General features: G+C 57.0%; 1 protein-coding gene across 4 annotated transcripts in view; it reads left to right on the forward strand.

Moving 5' to 3' along the window:
- Positions 1–20,263, forward strand: part of GAL3ST1 (galactose-3-O-sulfotransferase 1) — a 237,885-nt gene extending 217,622 nt beyond the window's left edge. The window contains exons 1-4 of one of the 4 annotated variants that reach the window (XM_056116534.1): positions 1,585–1,711; positions 10,571–10,684; positions 18,333–18,469; positions 19,120–20,263. In XM_056116534.1, the coding sequence (XP_055972509.1) occupies positions 18,342–18,469; positions 19,120–20,263 (1,272 nt within the window). In that variant the 5' untranslated portion in view covers positions 1,585–1,711; positions 10,571–10,684; positions 18,333–18,341. Of the gene's footprint in view, positions 1–1,584; positions 1,712–4,576; positions 4,596–10,570; positions 10,685–11,153; positions 11,193–18,332; positions 18,470–19,119 lie in introns of those variants that run through there. The other 3 variants (XM_056116535.1, XM_056116536.1, XM_056116537.1) reach the window with 3 other exon arrangements.
- Positions 20,264–21,892: the final 1,629 nt, after the last annotated feature.

The raw sequence follows: 21,892 nt of genomic DNA on the forward strand, positions 1-21,892 counted from the left end.
GCCCAGAGCTCTCAGGATGTCTGGGGTGCCGGAAGGCAGGTACTGACTCCAGGAGTGGCTCTGAAGTCGTCAGCCAGTGGTTCACACTCGAGCCTGTGACCCTGTGACCCTGCTTCCTAGTGTATAAATTCAGGCTGGGAATCCTGGGCATGGTGTGTTAGGGGACCCCAGTAAACTGCCTGGTCTCAATAAACATTCACAATTGTTGTCAGCCCGGAAAATGCAGACCAGAGCCTCCAGGCTCTGCGGGTCCAGATTAGGGCATGCAGTGAGGACCCCTAGTGTGACAGGCCCTCAGGTGGGTGCTACCAGCTCCTGCTTTGCGACCTTGGCTGGGCTGACTCCCATCTGAACTTGGCAGTACCTTGCTCAGGTCCATCTCAGAACCCCCATGGCCCTTGTCCAGGGCTTCCAGGGTCAGGCAGGGAGTTTGGGACAGTTCTTCAGGGTGGGCACAAGCCAGGCCCCAGCAGGGAAGGGCTGACCAACTGGGAGCTAGGTTCTGATTTTGGACTAGCCTTGGCTCCCAGCCCCTTACCTAGTCAGGCTCCATAGGAACTGAGTTGGGTGTGCAGTTCCCTGCTCAGGGAGCTGGGTTGTGGGTGCAGTTCCGTGCTCTTTGGGGCTATGCAGGCGGGGAGAAGCCCGGCTCTGATGGGGGGAACAGACACCCAGCACCCCTGTCTCCTGTGTGCTCTGAGGGAGGAGGCAGATCCCACACTCAGGGTCAGCCTGCAGTTCTAGCCGGTGACTGGGCGCTAGTGACCCTGGGGTCAGGCAGGGCGGGGACCAGGCCTATCCCGTTTGGAAAAATCCCCGACTGCGCCTTGAGGTGGAATTTTTCCCCATTCCACAGTCGTCCGGTGGTGGCGGGGGCAGGGGGCACCCGACTTGACACGGGCCACTGGGTGACAGCTGGTTTTGTGCTGCCCACAGCTGGGGCTGGGCATTCCTGGCTCTGGGAGGGCATTCGTCCCGTCCTTGGTCCTGCCCTCCGGGGTGACGAGGGAAGGCTGGGACTGGGAGTGAGGAGTGGAGTGGAGGCGTGTCTGTACCCAGCCCTGATGGGCGCGGGGGAGCCGCGGGGTCCCCTGAGCTCCCCAAGTGTCTGGCCCTACTCGGAGACAGCGCCTCGCTGAGCTCGCCCGGCGGGATGCTCATCCAATGCGCGCCCGGAACGTGTCTCGGACGCGCTCCCTTCTCCGGGGTCCTCCAGGCCCCAGGACCCCCGACGACGAGCTGAGTCGCTCCATGCGGCCGCTCCTGTCCCCCAGAGCCGGCTGCCCCGCCACCATGCCACCCAGCTGCCCGGGCACCCGCGAGTCCCCGGGGCCTGGATGCCGGTCCGAGTCTCAGGGTCCGGCGGCCGGACAATGGCCCCGTTGGCGCTCCCGAAACAAACGGGCCTTGTTGGGCGGTCGGCGGGGGCGCGGCCCTGCGCCCCTGCGCGCTGAATGCGGCTTCTGTGCGGCCCGGGAGGGCGCGGGGCGGCCGGGAGGGGGCCGGGGCCCGGGGCGCCCATTGGCCGCGGCGCGGGGGGCCGGGCCAGGCCGGGGCCGCACCTGGCCTGCAGCGCGCGCGGCGGCGGCGGGGCGCCGGCATGGTCCAGGCCGGCCCGAGCAGGGGGCCCAGGCGGGAACGCCCCGCCGCCTAGTCGGCGCGGCCCCAGGGCCGAGGCAGCCACGCCAAAGCCGAGGACAGCGGGGACGAGGTATGTGCCTGGGGGCCCCACCCCCTCCCTCCGCCAGCTTGCCTTCTGCCTCAGTCTACCGCCCAGGGTGCAGCCCTTCGGCCCCCCACCCCGGGGGGCAGAGCGCACCGACTCACCTGGGCGCAGTGGAGCCTCCCCTCCCCAGGCTCCAGGGTCGCCGTGCCCCTGCCAGCTGCCGGAGGGGGGAGCCCTGGCCAGGCCGGGTGCAGAACCCTCCTCTGTCCGCGCTTGGTTTCTTCCCCATGGCCCTCGTCCAGGGCTTCCAGTCCCCTGGAAAAGGGGTGGGTGGGGCCGGCGCTGGAGGTCATTAATGTTTAATCTGCGTCCCAGGGCACTAGCCCAGAGGACTCGGGATTTCACCTCCCTCCCGGGAGAGCATGTGAATAGAGCAGAGCAGAGGCTGGATGGGACCACACCAAGAGACCCACGCCCTCTGCCTCGCAGGACCCCGCCCTGCACTTCTGAGGGGTGTGGCGCGGGGCAGAGGACCTGTGGGCACAGGCACTAACCGGTGCTGGGGTCCAGGAAAGGCCCCCCTGCCCCCCCCCAACAGGCGGCAGTGCCTTATGGCACCTGGGGAGGGCACAGAGCAAGACTGGGCCCCTTCGGATGGCCACTAGGTCCCCACTGCGGGCGGGAGGAGGACAGGCGAAGGCTCACATCTGGCTGCTGTAATCCACACCGGTGGGAGGGAGGGGCAGGGCAGGAGAGAGGCCGGCGGCCTGACACCTGACTCCCGGGTTGCCCAGGAGACCGGTGCCCACCATGGAAATCCTCAGCAGGATGGACCAGTTCGGAGACTCCATCCTCTTTCTCGGCCAAGGGAGTGATGGGAGGGTCAGAGACATGAAGTCCCCCCTGCAGCTCTATTCCTGACCCTGTGCAGGAGGCACGGCTACCTCCGTATTACCCGGAGAGGGAAACCGAGGCTCAGGAACAGGCCCTGACTCGCCCATGGCCACCTAGTCCCGGTGTGGCCACGTGGACGGCCCATCACAGACTCAGCCAGCATCCTCCCTGCTCCAGACCTCCCTCCCCGCGGAGGCGCCTAACCTCCCGGCCCAACCCCCCCACCGAGGACCCCTTCTCCCCTCACCTCTTTAGCTCCCAGCTCTGCCTGACACTCGGGGGTGGGCAGGCCGTTTCCCGGGAGCAGATACAACAGAGCCCTGTTCCCCGCTGCCCCCTCCGGTTGCTGCTTCTCCTGCTTCTCGCTCGGGCAGTGCTTCCTTGCAGGAATCTCCTGCCGTCCCAGGAATCCGTGGCCAGCTCCCTGTGCCTTGCCGAGCCCCATGGGTGTGGGTGGAGTGTTTGCGGGCACAGGTCCCTTGCCTAGCATGGGAGGCCCTGGTGTCCTTCCTGCCCCTCCCTCTGGGCTGGAAAAGGCCGAGTGTTCCAGAAGCAAATGATTAACCTGGGAGAACAGACCCGGCTGCAGGAATTCCACCCCTGGCAGGGCGAGGGTTTCTGGCTTCGCTTCGTTTTGTTGGGTTGTTTGTTTTTATCTTTGGCAATGCTCAGGAATTACTGTTTTATCTGGCAATGCTCAGGAATTACTCCTGGCGGGGCTCAGGGAACCCTATGGGATGCTGGGGGTTGAACCTGGGTCCCCCGTGTGCAAGGCAGATGCCCTATCCGCTGTACTCTCTCTCTGGCCCCTTTAGCTTCACTTTGATTGGTCAGGGAATGTGGACAACCCCCTTCTGAAGCCCCTTTCTGATGTGGACAACCCCTTGCTGGTCTAGACACAGCAAGACAGGATGAAGTCGAGGGACCCAAGGGAGGGTCCATGGGGGAAGAATTGGACTAACTAGTGGAGGAGAGACAGCTGGGAGTGTCCACTGCTTTCCCACCTGTCAGTTATGAGCAGAGATGAGGTGGGACTTGGACACCGTCACCCTGATCTGGTCTCCATGATGGCTTGATTTACCCTGGGGCCCTAAGCAAGAACTTCCCAACCTGTGCCTCACTTCCCTTCGTTGTGAAATCTGGAGGGAACTGGGGTCAGGGCCTGGGCAATATGGGTGCTTGGATGAGGGGTCCTGCTTCTCCTGCCAGATGGTTCTAGAAGGGTTCGGCTAACATGAAGTGTGGAAGGGCTCAGGTGCAGGATCTCACCTGAACCTCACTATGAGACCATGAGAGGGACAGTCTTTTAATTTTTTTAATTAGGAATTTGGGGTGCAGAAGGGCAAGCCCCCTGCCCCAGGCTGCTCAGTTGCAGGCTTAGTAGAACTTGAACCTCTCAGAGTCTCCCCTAGTTGGGAGTAGGGGAATAGTAAATGTTTCGTTCCTCTTCCAGATCTTTCCATCGTGGCTGCTTTAGATGCCGGCAAGGTCATGACAAGCTTCAGTATTTTCCGTCGTACTGTGGGCAGAGTCTATTATCAACTCCCACATGCTCCCCTCGGAGCTAATGGACAGGGACAGGCTTCTTGGCTAACCCGTTTCTCAGAGCCTCTTTGGGATAACTCTAATCTGCCCTTGTAAATTGAGGTGATTTTGCATAGATGGGGGGGTGGGTGGCAGGAAGCATCCGTGGGTGTGTCTCTGATCTGGCTTGCCCCGGAGCCCTTCCACAGGTCTCAGTTTCCCTGCCTGTCTCAGGGCAAACTCAATGACTTGGGAGGATGGGTTCTGGGACATCAGGGAGGGTGTCCTTTGAAACAGAGGGAGGGACATCAGGGAGGGTGTCCTTTGAGAAGGCAGAAGGAGATGACACAGCAGGATTGTCAACTGCTCTGAATTGGTGGAGTCAGGGGCGGGCGGAGCCCTGGTAGGCTGGACAGTTCTGAGGTGCTCCTGGGAGGCCCCACACTGGGTTTCTGCTGAAGTGCTCTTCGGGAGAGCCAGCTGTCTCTGCTCTGACACTTCGCTGCCAAGGGTGAGGAAGCTTCCAGATGCAGGCAAGTCCCCCCTCAGCACCCCTGGAGGGAGAGCCACCCTCCTCCCCCGCCCCATCTGCACCTGCTTCTGTGTAGCCCACACCTATACCCCAGGGCCCTGACACCTCCTTCCTGCGCAGGACACAGGTTCTGGAAAGTAGCCTGCTCGGCCACGCAGCCCCAGTGCCCTCCACCTCCTGCTTGATTTTTGAAATGGAAATCATATTTTTGATTTTATTCTTAAACAGTGTTTTGTTTGCTTTGGGGTCATACCTGGCAGTGCTCAGGGCTTACTCTATGTAGACTCTGAACTCAGGGATAAGTTCTGGTGGGTACCACATGTGGGCACATTTAAAAATTTTTTTAAATTTATTTTTTAAAATTAAATCATTGTTACAAAGTGGTTCGTGATTGGATTTCAGTCATATTATGTTCCAATACCAGCCCATTCACTAGTGTACATTTCTTACTACAAGTGTTCCCAGTCTCCCTCCCACATTTCCCCCATCCTGACTCTATGACAGGCACCTCTCTCTCTCTCTCTCTGTCTCTCTCTCTCTCTCTCTCTCTCTCTCTCTCTCCCCCTCCCTCCCCTTTTGGGCATTATGGCTGGCAATACATATACTGAAAGGTTATCAAGTCTATCCTTTTACCTACTTTCAACACTCAGTTTTTGTCCAGAGTGATCATTTCCAACTATTATTGTCATGCTGGTCCATTCTTTACCTAATTGGTAGCATATTTGAAAATTTTCTAAAGTAACAAACTTTGTTAAAAAAAAAAACTGTGGGTGTGGATGTGGATGTGTATATGTACATGTGGAGGTTTAGATAGATAGATACTTCAGTGTATATCGTGGCATCATTTTATTTTGCTATTTTTTCGGGCAGGTAGATTAGCTTAAATTAATTTTTATTACATTAGTTTATCATGGTTATAATAGTGTTTAATTTTGTTTGGGAGTCAAAATTGGCAGTGCTCAGGGCTTACTCATGACTATGCTTAGAAATTACTCCCGTGGAGGGGTCAAATCTGGGTCAGCACCTGTAAGCACCTCATTCACTGTACTGTCTCTCCAGCCCTTAATATTTATCATTTTTGGGGGTTTTTTTGGGGGGGAGGTCACGCCCGGCAATACTCAGCGGGTTACTCCTGGCTCTGCACTCAGGAATTACTCCTGGCAGTGCTCGGGGAACCATGTGGGATGCTGAGGATCGAATCACAATCAGCCACATGCAAGGCAAACGCCCTCCCCGCTGTACTATTGCTCCGGCCCTGATGTTTAGATTTTTGTTTTCTTTTTGGGTCATACCCAGTGATGCACAGGGGTTACTTCTGCGCTCAGGAATTACTCCTTGTGGTGCTTGGGGGACCACGTGGGATGCCGGGGATTGAACCTGGGTTGGCTGCATGCAAGGCAAACGCCCTACCCGCTGTACTACAGCTCCGGTCCCTGTTTATAATTTTAATGTAACAAGTTCCCGCACCTTCGCCACCACAAAGTGCCTGGGACCCTCCATCGCTGTTCTTAGGTCACCTTGGCCCACCTTTCCATTTCCCCCTGTTTAGTATTTTTTTTCTTTTTTTTGTAGGAGTACTGCTATTTATTCAGCCACTGATTAGCTGATTGAATTGTGCATGAACTCCACCTTACTTTTTTTTCTTTTTCCATTTTTTATGATTTTATTTATTGAATCACCGTGAGAGCAGTTACAAAGCTTTTGGGTCTAAGCCTCAGTCATACAATGAAACACCCGTACCTTCACCAGTGCCCAGTCTCCACCACCAAAAATCCCAGTATACCCCCATCCCACACCCTCCCCCTGCCTGTGGGGCAGATGAGTTCTACATTACTCTCTCTCTACTTTGATCACATTCACTATTTTGACACCAGACCCACCATTATTTAAGATTTTACCCCAACACTCAGATCTGCTGAAAAGGCAACAATAGACAATTTGTGTTCTATTGCTGTTTATGAATAACATATGATGTCGTGTGGCTGCAGTAGGGCCATGTGGTTTTGAAGTTCTGAAATTTTAACACTTAAATCTGGAGGGATTTCTGCCAAAAGCCACTGGGTTTAGAGATCTGCTCCTGAGTCTCTGGGATCAAGGCCGTTGAGCAGCTTGATGAGGAGCCAGAGAGGCCGTTTGTGGGCGATGACTTGGGGTCTCATTAGGGTGGGGAGGACAGGCCGGCTCCACCTCCCCCCCCATCCCGTGAGACCCAACAAGTTTCGTCACTGTGGGTCCAAGCCTGACTGTCCAATGGCCTCTGGAGGATGACAGCCACCAAGTCGCCAAGAGGGAGCAGGTGGAGGGACAGCACCCATTCCCCCCTGGGGTGGCCCGGCGACTGTGGAGTCCGGATGCATTTCTGCCAAAAGCCACTGTGTTTTGAGATTTGTTTCTGAGGCTCTGGGATCATGGCCGTTAAGCAGCTTGATCAGGAGCCAGAGAAACCATTCGTGGGCAATGACTTGGGGTCTCGTTGGGGTGGGGAGGACAAGCCCGGCTCCACCCTCATCCCGTGAGGCCCTGTGTGTCTCGTCACTGGGGGCCCAAATGTGACTATCCAGTGGCCTCAGACGGATGGCGGCCACTGGGCCGCCAGGGGGAGTAGGCCAAGGCACGAAACCTATTCCCACCTGGGTTGGCCCAGCACCGGTAGCCTACTGCAGAGACCAGACGCATTTCTACCTAAAGCCACTGGGTTCTGAGATTCGTTTCTGAGTCTCTGGGATCATGTCCATTAAGCAGTTCAATCAGGAACCAAAGAGGCCTTGCCTCCAATTATATAGCTGAGCCGGAGGTGGTTTGTGGGTGTGTCTCCCACATACCTAACTTTTGGCCGTTTACTTTCTTGGTAAACTTTGCCCCAAGTTTTTGGGATCTGGCCAAAGGCACAGCAGCAATTTTGGGGTATCTGGAAGTCTGAAGGCGCCATGAGGCTGCTGATGCACTCGCCTCACAGGTACAGATTGACCTGCTGGCGGCACCATACCCCCTCCCTGTTTGGTATATTGTCAAATCCAAGAGTGTGCTCTCATTCGACACTTTCTACTCCCTGGTTTTGTCTCTGTACCACAGATGAGTAAGATCATCTGGGTTTTGCTCTGCTCTCTCTGACCTGTTTCACTTAATATGACACCCTCCGGATCCATCCAACTTAAGGCAAACTGCAAAGTTTCAACTTTTCATGCAGCCACACAGTGTTCCATTGTGTATACATACCACAACTTCTTTGGGTGGAGGGGGAGGGCACACCCAGAAATGCTCAGGGGTTACTCCTGACTCTGTGCTCAGGAATTACTCCTTGCAGTGCTCAGAGGATGCTGGGAATCGAACCTGGGTTGGCCATATGCAAGGCAAGCACCCTACCTACTGTACTATTGCTTCAGCCCAGTACCACAATTTCTTTCTTTCTTTCTTTCTTTCTTTCTTTCTTTCTTTCTTTTTTTAAAGCTTTTTGGGTCACACCTGGCAGTGCTCAGGGGCTACTCCTGTCTCTGCATTCAGGAGTTACTCCTGGCAGTGCTCGGAGGACCATATGGGATGCTGGGAATCAAACCCAGGTCAGCTGCGTGCAAGGCAAACGCCATACCTGCTGTGCTTTGCTCAGCCCCAGTACCACAATTTCTTGATCCTTTTGTCTGTCAATAGACTTTTAGGTAGTTTTCCCATCCAGACTTAGCGCTGCATTGAACATAAGTGTACATACATCTTTTGGTGTTTTCATGTTCTTGGGGTAGATGCGGCATCATTTTATTTATTTATTTATTGCTTTTGGGGGGGGGGTCACACCTGGTGATGCACAGGGTTTACTCCTGGCTCTGCACTCAGTAATTACCCCTGGCGGTGCTCAGGGGACCATATGGGATGCTGGGAATCAAACCCGGGTTGGCCGCATGCAAGGCAAACGCCCTACCCGCTGTGCTATTGCTCCAGCCCGATGCAGCATCATTTTAATGAGTACTTATATCTCACAGACTATTTTTAACTGTCCCTAGTATTGGATTTGTAGCTTGTTATTTTCTCTTGTTTTCAGGGGGTGGGAATCAAGCACCAGGAAGCCTTGGGACCCCATCAGTGATTCTTGGCCCACTAGGCTGGTGGTTCAGTGCAGGTGACTGACAACGTTGCTGAGGCCCTGGTTACTGGGCAATTCCCGTAGCGATGCTGGGGGCATCTTCTCTCTTCCTGAAGAATACTCACTGGCAATCCTTGTTCCCCATCTCAGAGCTCTGTTACCTTCATGGAACACTGGGTGAGCACCCTTTCTTCATGGAGACACCCACGTCCCTCCTACCTTACGGTCCCATCACCTCCAGACCCTTGGGGAGCCCTGCTTTCATCCCAAACATGGGCAAAGGGATCCAGAGACCACCCACCCACTTGAGGATAGGAGTTGCAAAGGACTATGGGAAATGTAGTCTCGCCGTGTGTCCTAGAAGGAAAAGAAACCCATTATGAGCTCGCAGCAGCTTCCACCATTTTAACTCCCTCCCCCAGAAAGTCGGCCCTGCCCTGCCTCCCATTTCCTCTGCTCCAGCAGCCCAGGGACAAAGTGTATCCTGCCTTTTATTACCTGCCGCGGTGCGATCCATCTGTCCCACCACCAGGGGCTCAGTGGTCTAAGCTCTGTGTCCCAGTTGTCACGAACCCCATTGCAGCCTGTCAGGAAACACCTATGGAAGGGCTCCACTAAAAACTCACTCTGGGGGCTGGAAGGACAGTCCAGCGGGGAAGGCACTTGTCTTGCATGCAGCTGACCCAGGTTCGATCCCCAACATCCCATATGGTCCCCTGAGTACAGAGTTGAGAGTAATTCCTGAGCACTATGAGGTATGGCCTCAAATGAAAAAAAAAAAAGAAGAAGAAAATGAAAACAAGAACAGCTCATTCGGGTCCTCAGAAGTTGTTCCCTGCCTGTGGCTAGGTGAGGAGGGAAGAGGGGAGGAAGCAGGTTAAGTGCAGACGGTGCTCCGGATGCCCCTAACTGGGTCCTTTCCTCCGTAGCTGTGTGTGAGATTCTCAGCCACGTTCTGTGTGTCCTGGGTTTGTTTCAGGAGCATGCCCCGCTGTTACCACTGAAAACTCTCTTTAGCGGGAAGAGTGTTGCTAGAGATGATGTCGCTGGGACGAGCCTCCCAGGCCCCCAAAACACCACTCGGGACGTCCCCCAATTTATGCTATCAGTGGTGCTAGGCTATATACAGGTGTACGGAAAATTCTCAACAATACACTGTCGGGTCCGGAGTCCACACTCATAAACTGCTGCTCTCCTGCCCCACCTGCCAGCCATGCCGCCTAGGATAGAAATCCCCACCCTGGGCTGGATCCCATCCAGCTCTCAGAGAGCTCAGGTTGTTCTGGGATCCTGTAAGCATTGGTATTTCCTGTGCATGTGCACGCAAGCATGTGGGGGGGGGGGGGGGTCGGGTGAAAGTCTGTCTCCAGGTGGGCAGAAAGTGGGGTGAAAGGACTCTCAGTCAGGGGGTGCCGGTAGTTACTCAACCCATGAAAGGGCTTGCTGAGGGGAGGGAAGGATCCCGGCCACAAGTGAGTCCCCAGTGCTTCGAGCCTGGCCAGGGTGGCAGCTCTGGGCATCTGTGCTGAAGGAAGGATGGGCACTCTTTTAGACATCCTTAGCCTGCGGGCAAGGCTGGCAGAAGCTGCAGAGAGTACTAGGGCCTGGGCTAAGCCTGACAGCCCCTGGGGGCTGGCCCTCGGGCCCCTTGAAGTGCCTTTCCCTGCTACATCCCGACCAGGACAGGCAACTGCTTAGCCTGTGTGCCCGCTGCCACCCCCCTCCCCTGGGCAGAAGGAGCTGAGGTAAAATCAGCAAATTCTGCCCCCCAAACACCCCCCACCCTGTTCCCCCACACAGCTTGGGGCTCCCCTTCCAGGGAACCTCCCCTGCCCCCCGAGATTGCTCCCCGACACCCCACCATCCCCCTCTCTGATTCCAGACAAACCTTGGTCCCCCATCATGACTCATCAGCATCCACGAGCTCTGGAGTTGGGCAAGACCGAGTGAGGACTCGGGTCCTGGTGGTCCATGCTGGCTGTGTGACGTTGGGCTGGTGAGTCACCCTCTCCGAGCCTTGGTTTCTGCACCAGAAGGAAGAGTGGGCTCATCTCAGGAGGGCAGTGGGCAGACTTCCGTGAGGTCAGACTGGAAGCAGCTGGACCTCTGGGACCACCACCCCCCCGCCGCCCCCAGCCTCCCTCCTTTCTCCCTGGAGATGCACAGGCCTCCCCACCTGGCCTGCCTCCCTGTGCCCAGACCTGTCCAGGGCTCTCTGCAGGGCTCTGCGGCTGCTTCTGTCCTTGCCCAAGGACACCCGGGATCTTGTGAGCCCTGGGGTAAAGGAGCTGCCTGGCCCTGGTGGCACCTGCAGAGAGCAGGGCCCTGCCACCTGCTATCCCGGGGAGGGGACTTATGCATATTCACACCCGCTGGAGCGTGAGAGAGCCCGCCACTGGCACGGGGTGTCATTGGAGCACTCCGGTTTCCTGGAGACGGCAGAGACAGCCTGGAGCCCAGCCGGCCTCAGGCCGGGAGGGAGACAGACGCGAGGGGCGGCCTAGGTGAGTGTCTACCTCCGCCCCTGCACGGGGTCCCCAGAGGAGCAGGCCACGCTGGGTCACGGGGACAGGAGCCAGGGGATGAGTCCCATTCCTCCTTCAGCTGGAAGGTGCTGGCCTGTCCACTGGGAAGGCACCTGGGCTTGGCCCAGTGCCAGCTGTCTGCACAGCTGGAGGGGCATGGGGCCGGGGTCACCCAGAAGCCAGGGTCTGGGCTGCGGAGGAGGGATGGTCTGTTTGGAGAGGGACAGTCTGGGACTGTCCCCTGGATTCTCGGGAGAATCTGCTTCTGTGGTGCTGGGTGACCTTGAGAGCTGCCAGCCTCGGCCTGAGGAGCCTTCTGGCTCCGGTGTGGTCACATCATTCTCGGTCCCCCTGGCCTGCATCTCAGCTGCTTTTTTTTTCTGCTTTCTGTGCCACACCCCTTACTCCTGGCTCTGCACTCAGGAATTACTCTTGGTGCTCGGGGGACCATATGATTGCAGAGACTGAACCCCAAGCGACCTGCTGTACTATCACTCTGGCCCTCAACTGTCTCTTCACCCCCACTGTGGGTTGGCCACAACCAGCGCCCTGGAGGCAATAGTGAGAGGAACAGTGGGGTGAGCCTAGTTCGGTGTCTGTCCTGTGTGTCAGCCGCATTCGGGGACAGGCTGCGGGGGGGGGGGGGACATACAGGCTGTGCAGGAGAGTCACAGTCATCCTTTTGGAGGGAATGTTGAGGCTCCGTTTCATGGCAAGGGAGTGGAACCCAAGGACCAGCCCATGGTGCTGGCACCAAGAAGCCTTCCCATGGGCGGATGTACCACGGTCACTGGAAGCTATCAAACATTCACCAGGTGCCAGGTTTGGGAGCTGCAAGATGAGTCACGGCAGGTTGGTCCTCCCTGGGCACGGAGAAGCCGCACCTCAAGTGCCTGAGCCCTGACAAAGGCCGTCACAGAAGCGAGTCGGTGACGACCACCACATGGGATGTGTGTTCTCGCCTTCAGATTTCCTTGCCTCACGACTGTTGTCCCCTAGCCAGGCTGCCTGTCTCCTGGCCCTGGACCTCCGTTGCCCTGGGTGCCAAGGCTTTGTCTGTCCTGATCTTGCAGAGTGTGTCCGTCCACTGTATCCAGAGGAAACAGACTCGGGGGAGAGCAAGTGGCCCATCGTGGCCACAGCTCAGCCCTAGGGTCAAGCGAATGCTGGGTGTGCGTGGGACCTGGCAAGCCCCGGGACAGCACCACAAACCGAGCTAAGCACAGAGGCCAGGCAAGACAGAACCACCGGCCTTCGAGGCCTTCTTGGGCCCACACGGCCGGACCGATCCCAGGACCCACTGGGTCGGTCACCCACGGGCCCAGTCACCGTTTTCCTCAGCCTCTGTGATGGGTTTTGGGGCAGGGCTCAGGGGCTGTCACGGGCAAGTACTGGATCCTGGCCATGACCCTGCGCAAAAAGTCCTGCTCTGTCCCTGAGCCTCAGTTTTCCCATCTGCAAACTGGGAGCGGTGACAGGAGAGCTGGAGCGAGTCGGGGAGATGTTCTGGAGAAGCCCCTCCAGGGTCTGCTTGGGGTTGGGGGTCCGGAGAGAATGCAGAGGGAGGGAGGGCCCAGATCAGGCCCACTTCCTGTTTCTAGAAGCTTCCTGAGTGGGAGAATGGAGGGAGGGGGGGGCGGGGGGAGCCTGATTGGTGGTTCTGGGGCGCTGCTCTGCCCCCTGCTGCCTGGCCTCCACCCTGCAGTCGGGAGCTGCCTCAGCGTCTGGAGTTGCTGGAGGGTCTCTGGTGAGTGGGCTGGTGTGGGGGGAGGGGGGCAGAGAACAGGCAGCAAAGCCCCTCCCATGTTACGGTCAGGGAAACTGAGGCCCAGCACCCTTTTTGGGCTCTGTGGCAGCCCCTGACCCCTGGGAGCCGAACGCCTGAGGGGCTCTGGAGGCTGCAGGAGGCTTTGGGCTGGGCAGAGCAGCGGCTCCTGGTTCTGGGGGTGGCAGAGAGACGCCTTCTGGGGCCCCAGGGCAGAGGTGGGGGCTGCCGCCTTTTCCGGCCTCCCCACCTCACAGACAGGAAACTGGGGTCCAGATTTACAGTGCTGGGTTGAAACGCAGGCTTGGGGGTTTGAGAGCCTGCTGTTCCCCCTTCTTTCCCGGAACCCCCCGGGCCTGGCTGGCTTTATGGTCTGAGATCGAAAGGGCATTTTATGCCTTTTTCTGACTCTAGTAAGTCTTAGTTATTGGACTGGGTTAGGTTGGGTTGGGTTGGTTTGGGTCTGGGCCATACCTAGTGCACAGGGGACTTCCTGGCTCTCTACTCAGGACTGACCCCTAGAGGTGCTTGGTGGCCAATGCAGTGCTCGGGTTCAAGTTCAGGTGGGCTGCATGTACGGCTCTGACTTCCTATCTCTCTGCCCCCCACCCCACAATTTTTAAAATGTATAATATAGGGACCCGAGAGATAGCACAGGGTTTAAATCGCTTGCCTTGCACACATCTGGCCCTGGTTCGATCCCCTGTACCCCATCTGATCCCCTGAGCCCACCAGGAGTAAGCCCTGAGCACAGCTGGGAATGGCAAAAAAAAAAAAAAAAAAAAAAAGAGCATAATATGGGAAAATAGGGACTGGGGTTATGACTTGAAGGGGTAGAGTACGAATCTGGCATTGTGAGTTCCCAAGTTCGATCTGCCCCCTGCCCCTCAGGCTCCCCTGGGTGTAGACTCCTGAGCACAGTAGGGCCTGAGCACTGTGGCACCAGGCTGAGTATGGTTGGGAGGCCCCTGTCCCAGCCAACTTTGGGCATGGCCCCTGTATTGAATCACGTATGGGGAAACAGTTCCTTACCTATTCCTCCTGTGTTCGCCCCACCTGTCGCTGCTAAAATTTAGAATTTCATTTGTCCCATTTTATTTTTCTCTGCCTCGGCTGGAGTGATAGCACAGCGGTAGGGCATTTGCTTTGCATGTGGCCGGCCCGGTTGACCTAGGTTTGATTCCTCTGCCCCTCTCGAGAGCCCGGCAAGCTACCGAGAGTATCCTGCCTGCATGGCAAAGCCTGGCAAGCTCCCCGTGACGTACTCGATATGCCAAACACAGTAACAAGTCTCACGATGGAGACGTTACTGGGCCTGCTTGAGCAAATTGATGAACAACAGGAGGACAGTGCTGCAGTGTATTTTTCTCTATTTACCTATATACCTATATAGATTGGAAGTGGGGGAAGGGGGCAAGGTGTTCTGGAACTTTTGTTGTTGTTGTTGTTGTTGTTTTGGGCCATACCCAACAATGCACAGGGGTTACTCCTGGCTTCGCACTCAGGAATAACTCCTGACAGTGCTCAGGGGACCATATGGAATGCCGGGGATTGAACCCTGGTTGGCCATATACAAGGCAAATGCCCTTCCCTCTGTATTATCGCTCTGGCCTCTGGAACTTCTTTTTCACATAAATAGGGACACCTTTGAGGCAGCTCACTCAGTTCATGTGTATGTGTGTGTGCATGGGTGTGCACGCACACACGCTTGTGTACTTGTTTTACTTGTTTTTGGTTTTGGGTTACACCCAGTAGCGTTCAGGGATTACTCCTGGCTCTGTGCTTAGGCGTAATTCCCTGTGGTGCTTTAGGGACCATTTGCGATGCCGGGGACTGAATGAGGGTTGGCCGCATGCCAAGCAAGTGTCATGGCTGCTTGACTCCCTCCAGCCCCACCTAGTTATTGATTCCTGGGGACAGTTGACTGCATGCTGGGTGGCTGGGTGAATACCTCAGTTTGTGTAAGGATTCCCCAGGAGAACTTCTCAAACTTTTTTTTTTAAACAATTTTTTTTCTTTTTGGGTCACGCCCAGCGATGCTCAGGGGTTATTCCTGGCTTTGCACTCAGGAATTACTCCTGGCGGTGCTTGGGGGACCATATGGGATGCTGGGGATCGAACCCAGATCGGCCACGTGCAAGGCAAAAGCCCTACCTGCTATGCTATTGCTCTGGCCCCTCAACAATTTTTTTAAATTGACTGAGATTCTGTCATTTACAATACACATCAATAATGGTTTCTCAACCTAAATAACATACACCCGCCACCAGTGGGCCCGTCTCCCTTTCCCACGGACCCCAGCACCCCTCCCTCTCAGACCCCCACCCCAGCTCCATTGTGTGGGTCAGTTTTCCCATTCTGTCGCCTTTGGCCCTTGGCTGTGCATCCTTCAGCTGGTCAAGCTGCTGAAACTGGGCACCTGGGTGTCCGGAGTTGGCAGGAATAGCTGCTCTGTTGTCCCGACTCACCTGAAAATGGACAGAGACAGGTCACTGGGGAGGCCTGAGATCCGAGGTATTTCCTGCCTCCTGTCCTCCCTTTTCCTGCAAGGAGGCACAGCTAGACTAGGCGCTGAGACTCCAGGGTCTGGAGCCAGGGGAGCTGGGGTGCGGGTGGGGGCTGGGTTTAGACTAGGAGCTGAGACCCCACGGCCTGGAGCCAGGGAGCTGGAGGCACCTGGGACGACCCTTCTCTGGAAAAGGCTTGTGGGCACTTTCCAGGGCCAGGATGTGGGGTCCTCCCCCAGTGACTGACTGGTCTCGGGCCCCAGGGACCCCCATAGAGATGTGCCATCTCAGCACTCCTCACACGGGTGGCCACACAGGCCCATGCCCTGGCAACCCGAGTCGGAGCAGGAGTAGAAAGTCTTGCTCCCTCCACTGTGGCTCAGGCATGGTGGGAAGACCCCAACCCTAGTTTCCTCTGGGCTCCCGGACTGTTTGAGTAGCACCCCCGCCATGACAGTGCTTGTCCCTTGCCTATAAGGTTGTTATAAGTAGACCAAAAGAGTTGTGACTCCCCCACAAATCAGGAAATCCACTTACATTTGATTTTTAATTTATTTTTTGGCTGTGAAGGGTGGGGTGGGGTCACACATGGTGATGCTAAGGGTTGACTCCTGGCTCTGCACTCAGGAATTACTCCTGATCATGCTCAGGGCACCAGATGGGATGCCAGGGATCGAACCTGGGTCGGTTGGCTGCATGCAAGGTGAATGCCCTCCCCACTGTACTACTGCTTGGAGTGCGCTTTTTTTTTTTTTTTTGCTTTTTGGGTCACACCCGGTGATGCACAGGGGTTCCTCCTGGCTCTGCACTCAGGAGTTACTCCTGGCGGTGCTCAGGGGACCATATGGGGTGCTGGGAATCGAACCTGGGTCGGCCGCGTGCAAGGCAAATGCCCTACCCGCTGTGCTCTCTCTCCTTGGAGTGCTTTTTAGTGTAAGAACATTCCACGTATTCTTTGGTTGTTTTGTCTGTTTTGCAGCCATACCCAGCAGTACTCTGGGCTGGCTTCTGGCTCTGCACCAGGTATCATGTCTGGGGGGCTCTGGGGACCATATGTGGTGACGGGAATCAAACCTGAGTCAGCCACGTGCAAGATAAGTGCCCCTCCCCCGCCACACACACACTGGCCCCCCTTACCTACCCATGCACTATTCGGGACAGACTTGTGCCTTTAAAATCTTCTTTTTTTTTGGTTTTGGACCTCATCCTACAGTGCTCTGGGATCTCTCCTGGCAGGGCACATGGGTCCATATGTGGCACATGGTCTCCTGAGCACTGCCAGAAGTGATTGCAGAGCACCAAGCTAAGATTAGCCCCCAGCACTGCTGGTGTGGCCCAGAACCCTAGAAGAAAATGTGATTTTTACTAATGAGAACCCCTGAACCCACCACCCGGCATAAAGTGAAACAACCAGAGTCTTCTCACTGCCCACTGCCCGCTCTGGGCATCTGCCCACTGTTTCTGCGACCCTGTCCTTGGGCTTCCTCTGCCCTCCCTCTCTCCCTCCCTCCTTCCTCCCTTCCTTTCCTTCTCCTTTCCTTCCCGACCTCCTTCCTCCCTTCCCTGCTTCCTTTCTTCCCTCCTTCCTTTCTTTCCTTCCTTGCTCTCCCCCTTCCTTCTTTCCTCCCTCCTTCCCTCCTTCCTTCCCTCCTCCTCTATCCTTCTTCCCTTCCTTCCTTTCTCCCTTTTCTTCCTCCCTTCATTCTGTCCTCACTCTCTCCTTCCTTCTTTTTTCTCTTTTCTTCTTCCCTCCTCCCTCCCTCTTTTTTTCCTCCCCTCTATTTTCTTTCTTTCCTATCTTTCTCTTTCTTTCCTTCTCTCCTTTTTCCTCCACACCCTGTGGTGCTTCAGGGCTTACTCCTGGCTGTGCTCTCAGGAATCACTCCTGGAAGTGCTCGGGGGGCCATGCAGTGCTGGGCATCACACCTGGGCCTCCTGAATGTCACACATGAGCTCAGGCCTTTGACCTATCTCAACGACGACAACAAAGGTGCTAGGGGTTGAACCCAGGTGTGCCACATGCCAGGCAGGCACCTTGCCCTCTGCATGATCTTTTTCCCTCTTCCCCACCCTTGACTGGGCTCAATAGGGCACATTCCTGTTTGTCGAGCTTGCCGGGAGTCACGCGCATTTAGTGTGGTACTCAGACATACTGCCAATGGTACTATTCACCAGAAGAGGCATCCTGCTCAGAAAATCTGCTAATAAAAATAAAATAAAATAATAAATAAGTAAATAAAATAATAACACATTTAAAAATAAAATAAAAATTAAAAATAAAGTTAAAAATAAAAAGAAGAGAAATTAAAAATAAATAAATAAATTAATTAATTAAAAGGGCTGGAGTGATAGAACAGCACGTAGGACGTTTGTCTTGCACATGGCCGACCCGGGTTCGATTCCCAGCATCCCGTATGGTCCCCTGAGCACCACCAGGAGTAATTCCTGAATTGCAGAGTCAGGAGTAACCCCTGTGCATCACTGGGCGTGACCTGAAAATCTGTGGCAGTGCTCCTGGGTGATTGCACGCTTCAGCCGTGGTGCTCCATACTCCTGACTGAGCACCAGAGAGCACACCCTCTGTCGCAGTACCAAGGTCCCAGATGGCAGAGCCTCTGGGACTGCACGTTGCACATGTGGGAGGCACCGGGGATCGAACTCTAGACCTTAGACTCGCAAGGTAGTACTTTGGACCATGGAGCGGTCCCTGCACTCCTTTGTTTCTCTCACCCTGTGTGTGTCCCTCTCCCTGAATGGGGCACTGCTCGAGGGCCATAGAGCTGGTGCAGGCTCATCAAAGGCTGTCACCAGTCCCGTGGGGTCTGGGACTTGCTCTGTGCCCCACAGGTGTCTGAGATGCCGCTGCAGAAGAAGCTCTGGCAGTCCATGGCCAAAGGGTTGGTGCTGGGCGCGCTCTTCACCACCTTCCTGCTGCTGCTCTACTCGTACGCGGTGCCCCCGATGCATGCCAGCCCTGCCTCCACGTGAGTGGCCCAGCTGGGCAGGCTGCCCATGTTCCCCCCCCCCCCCAGCCTCCCCTCACCCCCATGATTTTGGCTGCCTCCCGGGTCACCCCTGTGCCCTGCATCATAGGTTAATGATTCCACCGAGGGCAGAACTCCCTACGTCAGCCTGGGCCTCGGTGTCCTCGTCTGTGAAATGGGCACCATCCCCGAGGGGGCCTTGGGAGCCTCAGAGGCCTGGGTTCAGCTGATCCTCTGAAGCTCAGGCTGGGCTGTGCGTGGTGAGGGGGGCGGTGTCCAACCACACGCGCTGCGCCCCCTCCAGCCAGGGGCGGCTCAGCTTGGCTGGCACCACCTAGGCTCTGAACCGGTGCAATTTGGCTAAATTTGAGGCAAGTTGATGGCGACTTACCCCTCGTGGTCTAGAAAAATCCGGGCGATCCACGATAAACTGGGGATGGCCACAGAGCCCAGAGTCTCGCACTACCAAGGGAGGGGCACTGCCCTTCCCCCCCAGCCCCCACCTCCACCCACGTCCCAGATTCGGAAGGTTGCAGCCTGGCCCCTGGCGCACGTGCTCTCCCTAGAGACCCCCACCCAAAGGCCAAGGGTTCTGGGTTCGGGTCCCCTGGCAGCCCCTGAGCCTCCCCCTCCCCCGCAACTCCCCGCAGGACCCCGGAGGGCGCCGCGTCCTGCTCCCCCGCCCCGGCGGAGCCCCAGCCGGGCCCGCCGGCCGCCAACGGCTCGTCCCGGGGCTGCCAGCCGCGGCGCGACATCGTGTTCATGAAGACGCACAAGACGGCCAGCAGCACCCTCCTCAACATCCTCTTCCGCTTCGGCCAGAAGCACGGGCTCAAGTTCGCCTTCCCCAACGGGCGCAACGACTTCGACTACCCGGCCTTCTTCGCGCGCAGCCTGGTGCAGGACTACCGGCCCGGCGCCTGCTTCAACATCATCTGCAACCACATGCGCTTCCACTACGACGAGGTGCGCGGGCTGGTGCCGCCCGGCGCCGCCTTCATCACGGTGCTCCGCGACCCCGCGCGCCTCTTCGAGTCCTCCTTCCACTACTTCGGCTCCGTGGTGCCCTTCACCTGGAAGCTGGCGGGCGGCGACAAGCTGGCCGCCTTCCTGCAGGCGCCCGAGCGCTACTACGACCCCGCCGGCTACAACGCGCACTACCTCCGCAACCTGCTCTTCTTCGACCTGGGCTACGACAGCGACCTGGACCCGGGCAGCCCGCGCGTGCAGGAGCACATCCTGGAGGTGGAGCGCCGCTTCCACCTGGTGCTGCTGCAGGAGTACTTCGACGAGTCGCTGGTGCTGCTCAAGGAGCTGCTGTGCTGGGAGCTGGAGGACGTGCTGTACTTCAAGCTCAACGCGCGCCGCGCCTCGGCCGTGCCGCGCCTGTCGGGCGAGCTGTACCGCCGCGCCACGGCCTGGAACCAGCTCGACGCGCGCCTCTACCGCCACTTCAACGCCAGCTTCTGGCGCCGCGTGGACGCCTTCGGCCGCGCGCGCATGGCCCGCGAGGTGGCCGCGCTGCGGCGCGCCAACGAGCGCATGCGCCGCATCTGCATCGCCGGCGGCCGCGCCGTGGACGCCGAGGCCATCGAGGACGCGGCCATGCAGCCCTGGCAGCCCCTGGGCGCCAAGTCCATCCTGGGCTACAACCTCAAGAAGCGCATCGGCGGGCGGCACGCGCAGCTCTGCCGCCGCATGCTCACGCCCGAGATCCAGTACCTGATGGACCTGGGCGTCAACCTCTGGGTCACGCGCCTCTGGAAGCTGGTCCGCGACTTCCTGCGGTGGTGACCGGCCGCCCGGCCGCCCCTCCGCCCCCACCGCGCCGCGCCCCGCCCCGCCTGCTCTCCGGCCTCCCGCCAGGGACCCCCGGGCTTCCCCGAGCCCCTCCTGGTGCTACCCCGTCCCCCCGGGGTGAGGGGGTTGCCTGGGGGATGCGGCCGGCCAGGACTGGACCCACTCTCCCACTCCCTCCGCGCACGGGGCCCACGATCAGTATTTGACTAATTGAACTTGTCCTGGTTTTAAATTAAATCCCCTGCCCTCCCCCCTCCCCAACAGAATGTTCTAGTTCTCCTCTCCCCTCGAGGGGGAGACGGTGGAAGTAAAGGAATTGATGTGCTTTTGTTAATCCGCCTCAGTGCTGGGTGACTGATGGTGCGAGTGGGGGGTGGGCGGTTTGATGACAGACCCGGGGCACAGAGAAGCCAGATGGGCAGTGTGCCGGGCTGAGACTGTCAGCCGGGGCAGGGCGCTGGGCTGTGTTTCTCTCATATGCTGACCTCCTGGGATAGTTTGTTTGTTTGTTTGGCCACATCTGGCAGAGTTTAGGGCTTACTCTCGGCTCTGAGCTCAGGGATCACTTCTGACAGCTCAGAGGATTATACAGGGTGCCGGGAATCGAATCTGGGTCGGCCCTGTATAGGCAAGTACCCTGTACTGGCTCTCCAGCCCCAGTCCTACGATGTTGAAGGGTTCTGTGGGCTTGTAAGAGCTGGAAGATTGTGTGTGTGTGTGTGTGTGTGTGTGTGTGTGTGTGTGTGTGTGTGTGTGTGTGACACAGAGAAACAGACAGACAGACACAGAGAGATAAAACAGAAATAGGGACTGGAGAGCTAGTACAGTGGGAGGGCGCTTGCCTTGCATGTGGCCAACATCCCACCTGGCCCCCTGAGCACCACCAGGAATGGTTCTTGAGGGCAGAGCCAGGACTAACCTCTTGAGCATCACTGGGTGTGACTAAAAAACAAAAACAAGGGGCTGGACGCAGCCTGACCCAGGTTCGATTCCCAGCATCCCATATGGTCCCCTGAGCACGGCCAGGAGTAATTCCTGAGTGCAGAGCCAGGAGTAACGCCTGTGCATCGCTGGGTGTGACCCAAAAAGCAAAACAACAACAACAACAACATATCCCCCATCTCTACTCTGGCATTCGCTTTAATCCCAATGGGCTGGGGTGCCCCCAGATCCTGCAGCCCACCAAGGGGGGTCAGTGCAAGAACACAAACATGTCAGCAGAGAAAGTTAGGTCTCCCCAGGGTCATTTTCCAGCGGTATTTCCAAAAATAGAGAATGACAGAGGGAGTTAGAGAGAGAGAGATAAATACAAAAAAGAGAGCAAGAACTGGACGCAGAGTGATATACACAGAGATAAAAGAAAGAGAGACACAGAGACAGAGCAAGAGACAATGAGATGGTGGGTAGGGAGGCTGGTGGGTTTTGCCCAGAGATCTTGGAGATGGATTGCTGGTGCCACCTCTCCAACTCGTCATAACTCTTCGAGTCTGGAACAAGTTCTGATGAACTGTGAAAGAAAGTGACATGCCCAAGGTCACACGGTAGGCCAGAGCCGTCCCACAACTAAACTGCCTCCAGGGGCCCCCAAGCCCCTGCCACCTCCAGTGCCTGCCTGTCACCCCA

Source organism: Sorex fumeus, unplaced genomic scaffold, assembly GCF_029834395.1.
Source record: "Sorex fumeus unplaced genomic scaffold, SorFum_2.1 ptg000032l, whole genome shotgun sequence".
Taxonomy (NCBI): domain Eukaryota; kingdom Metazoa; phylum Chordata; class Mammalia; order Eulipotyphla; family Soricidae; genus Sorex; species Sorex fumeus.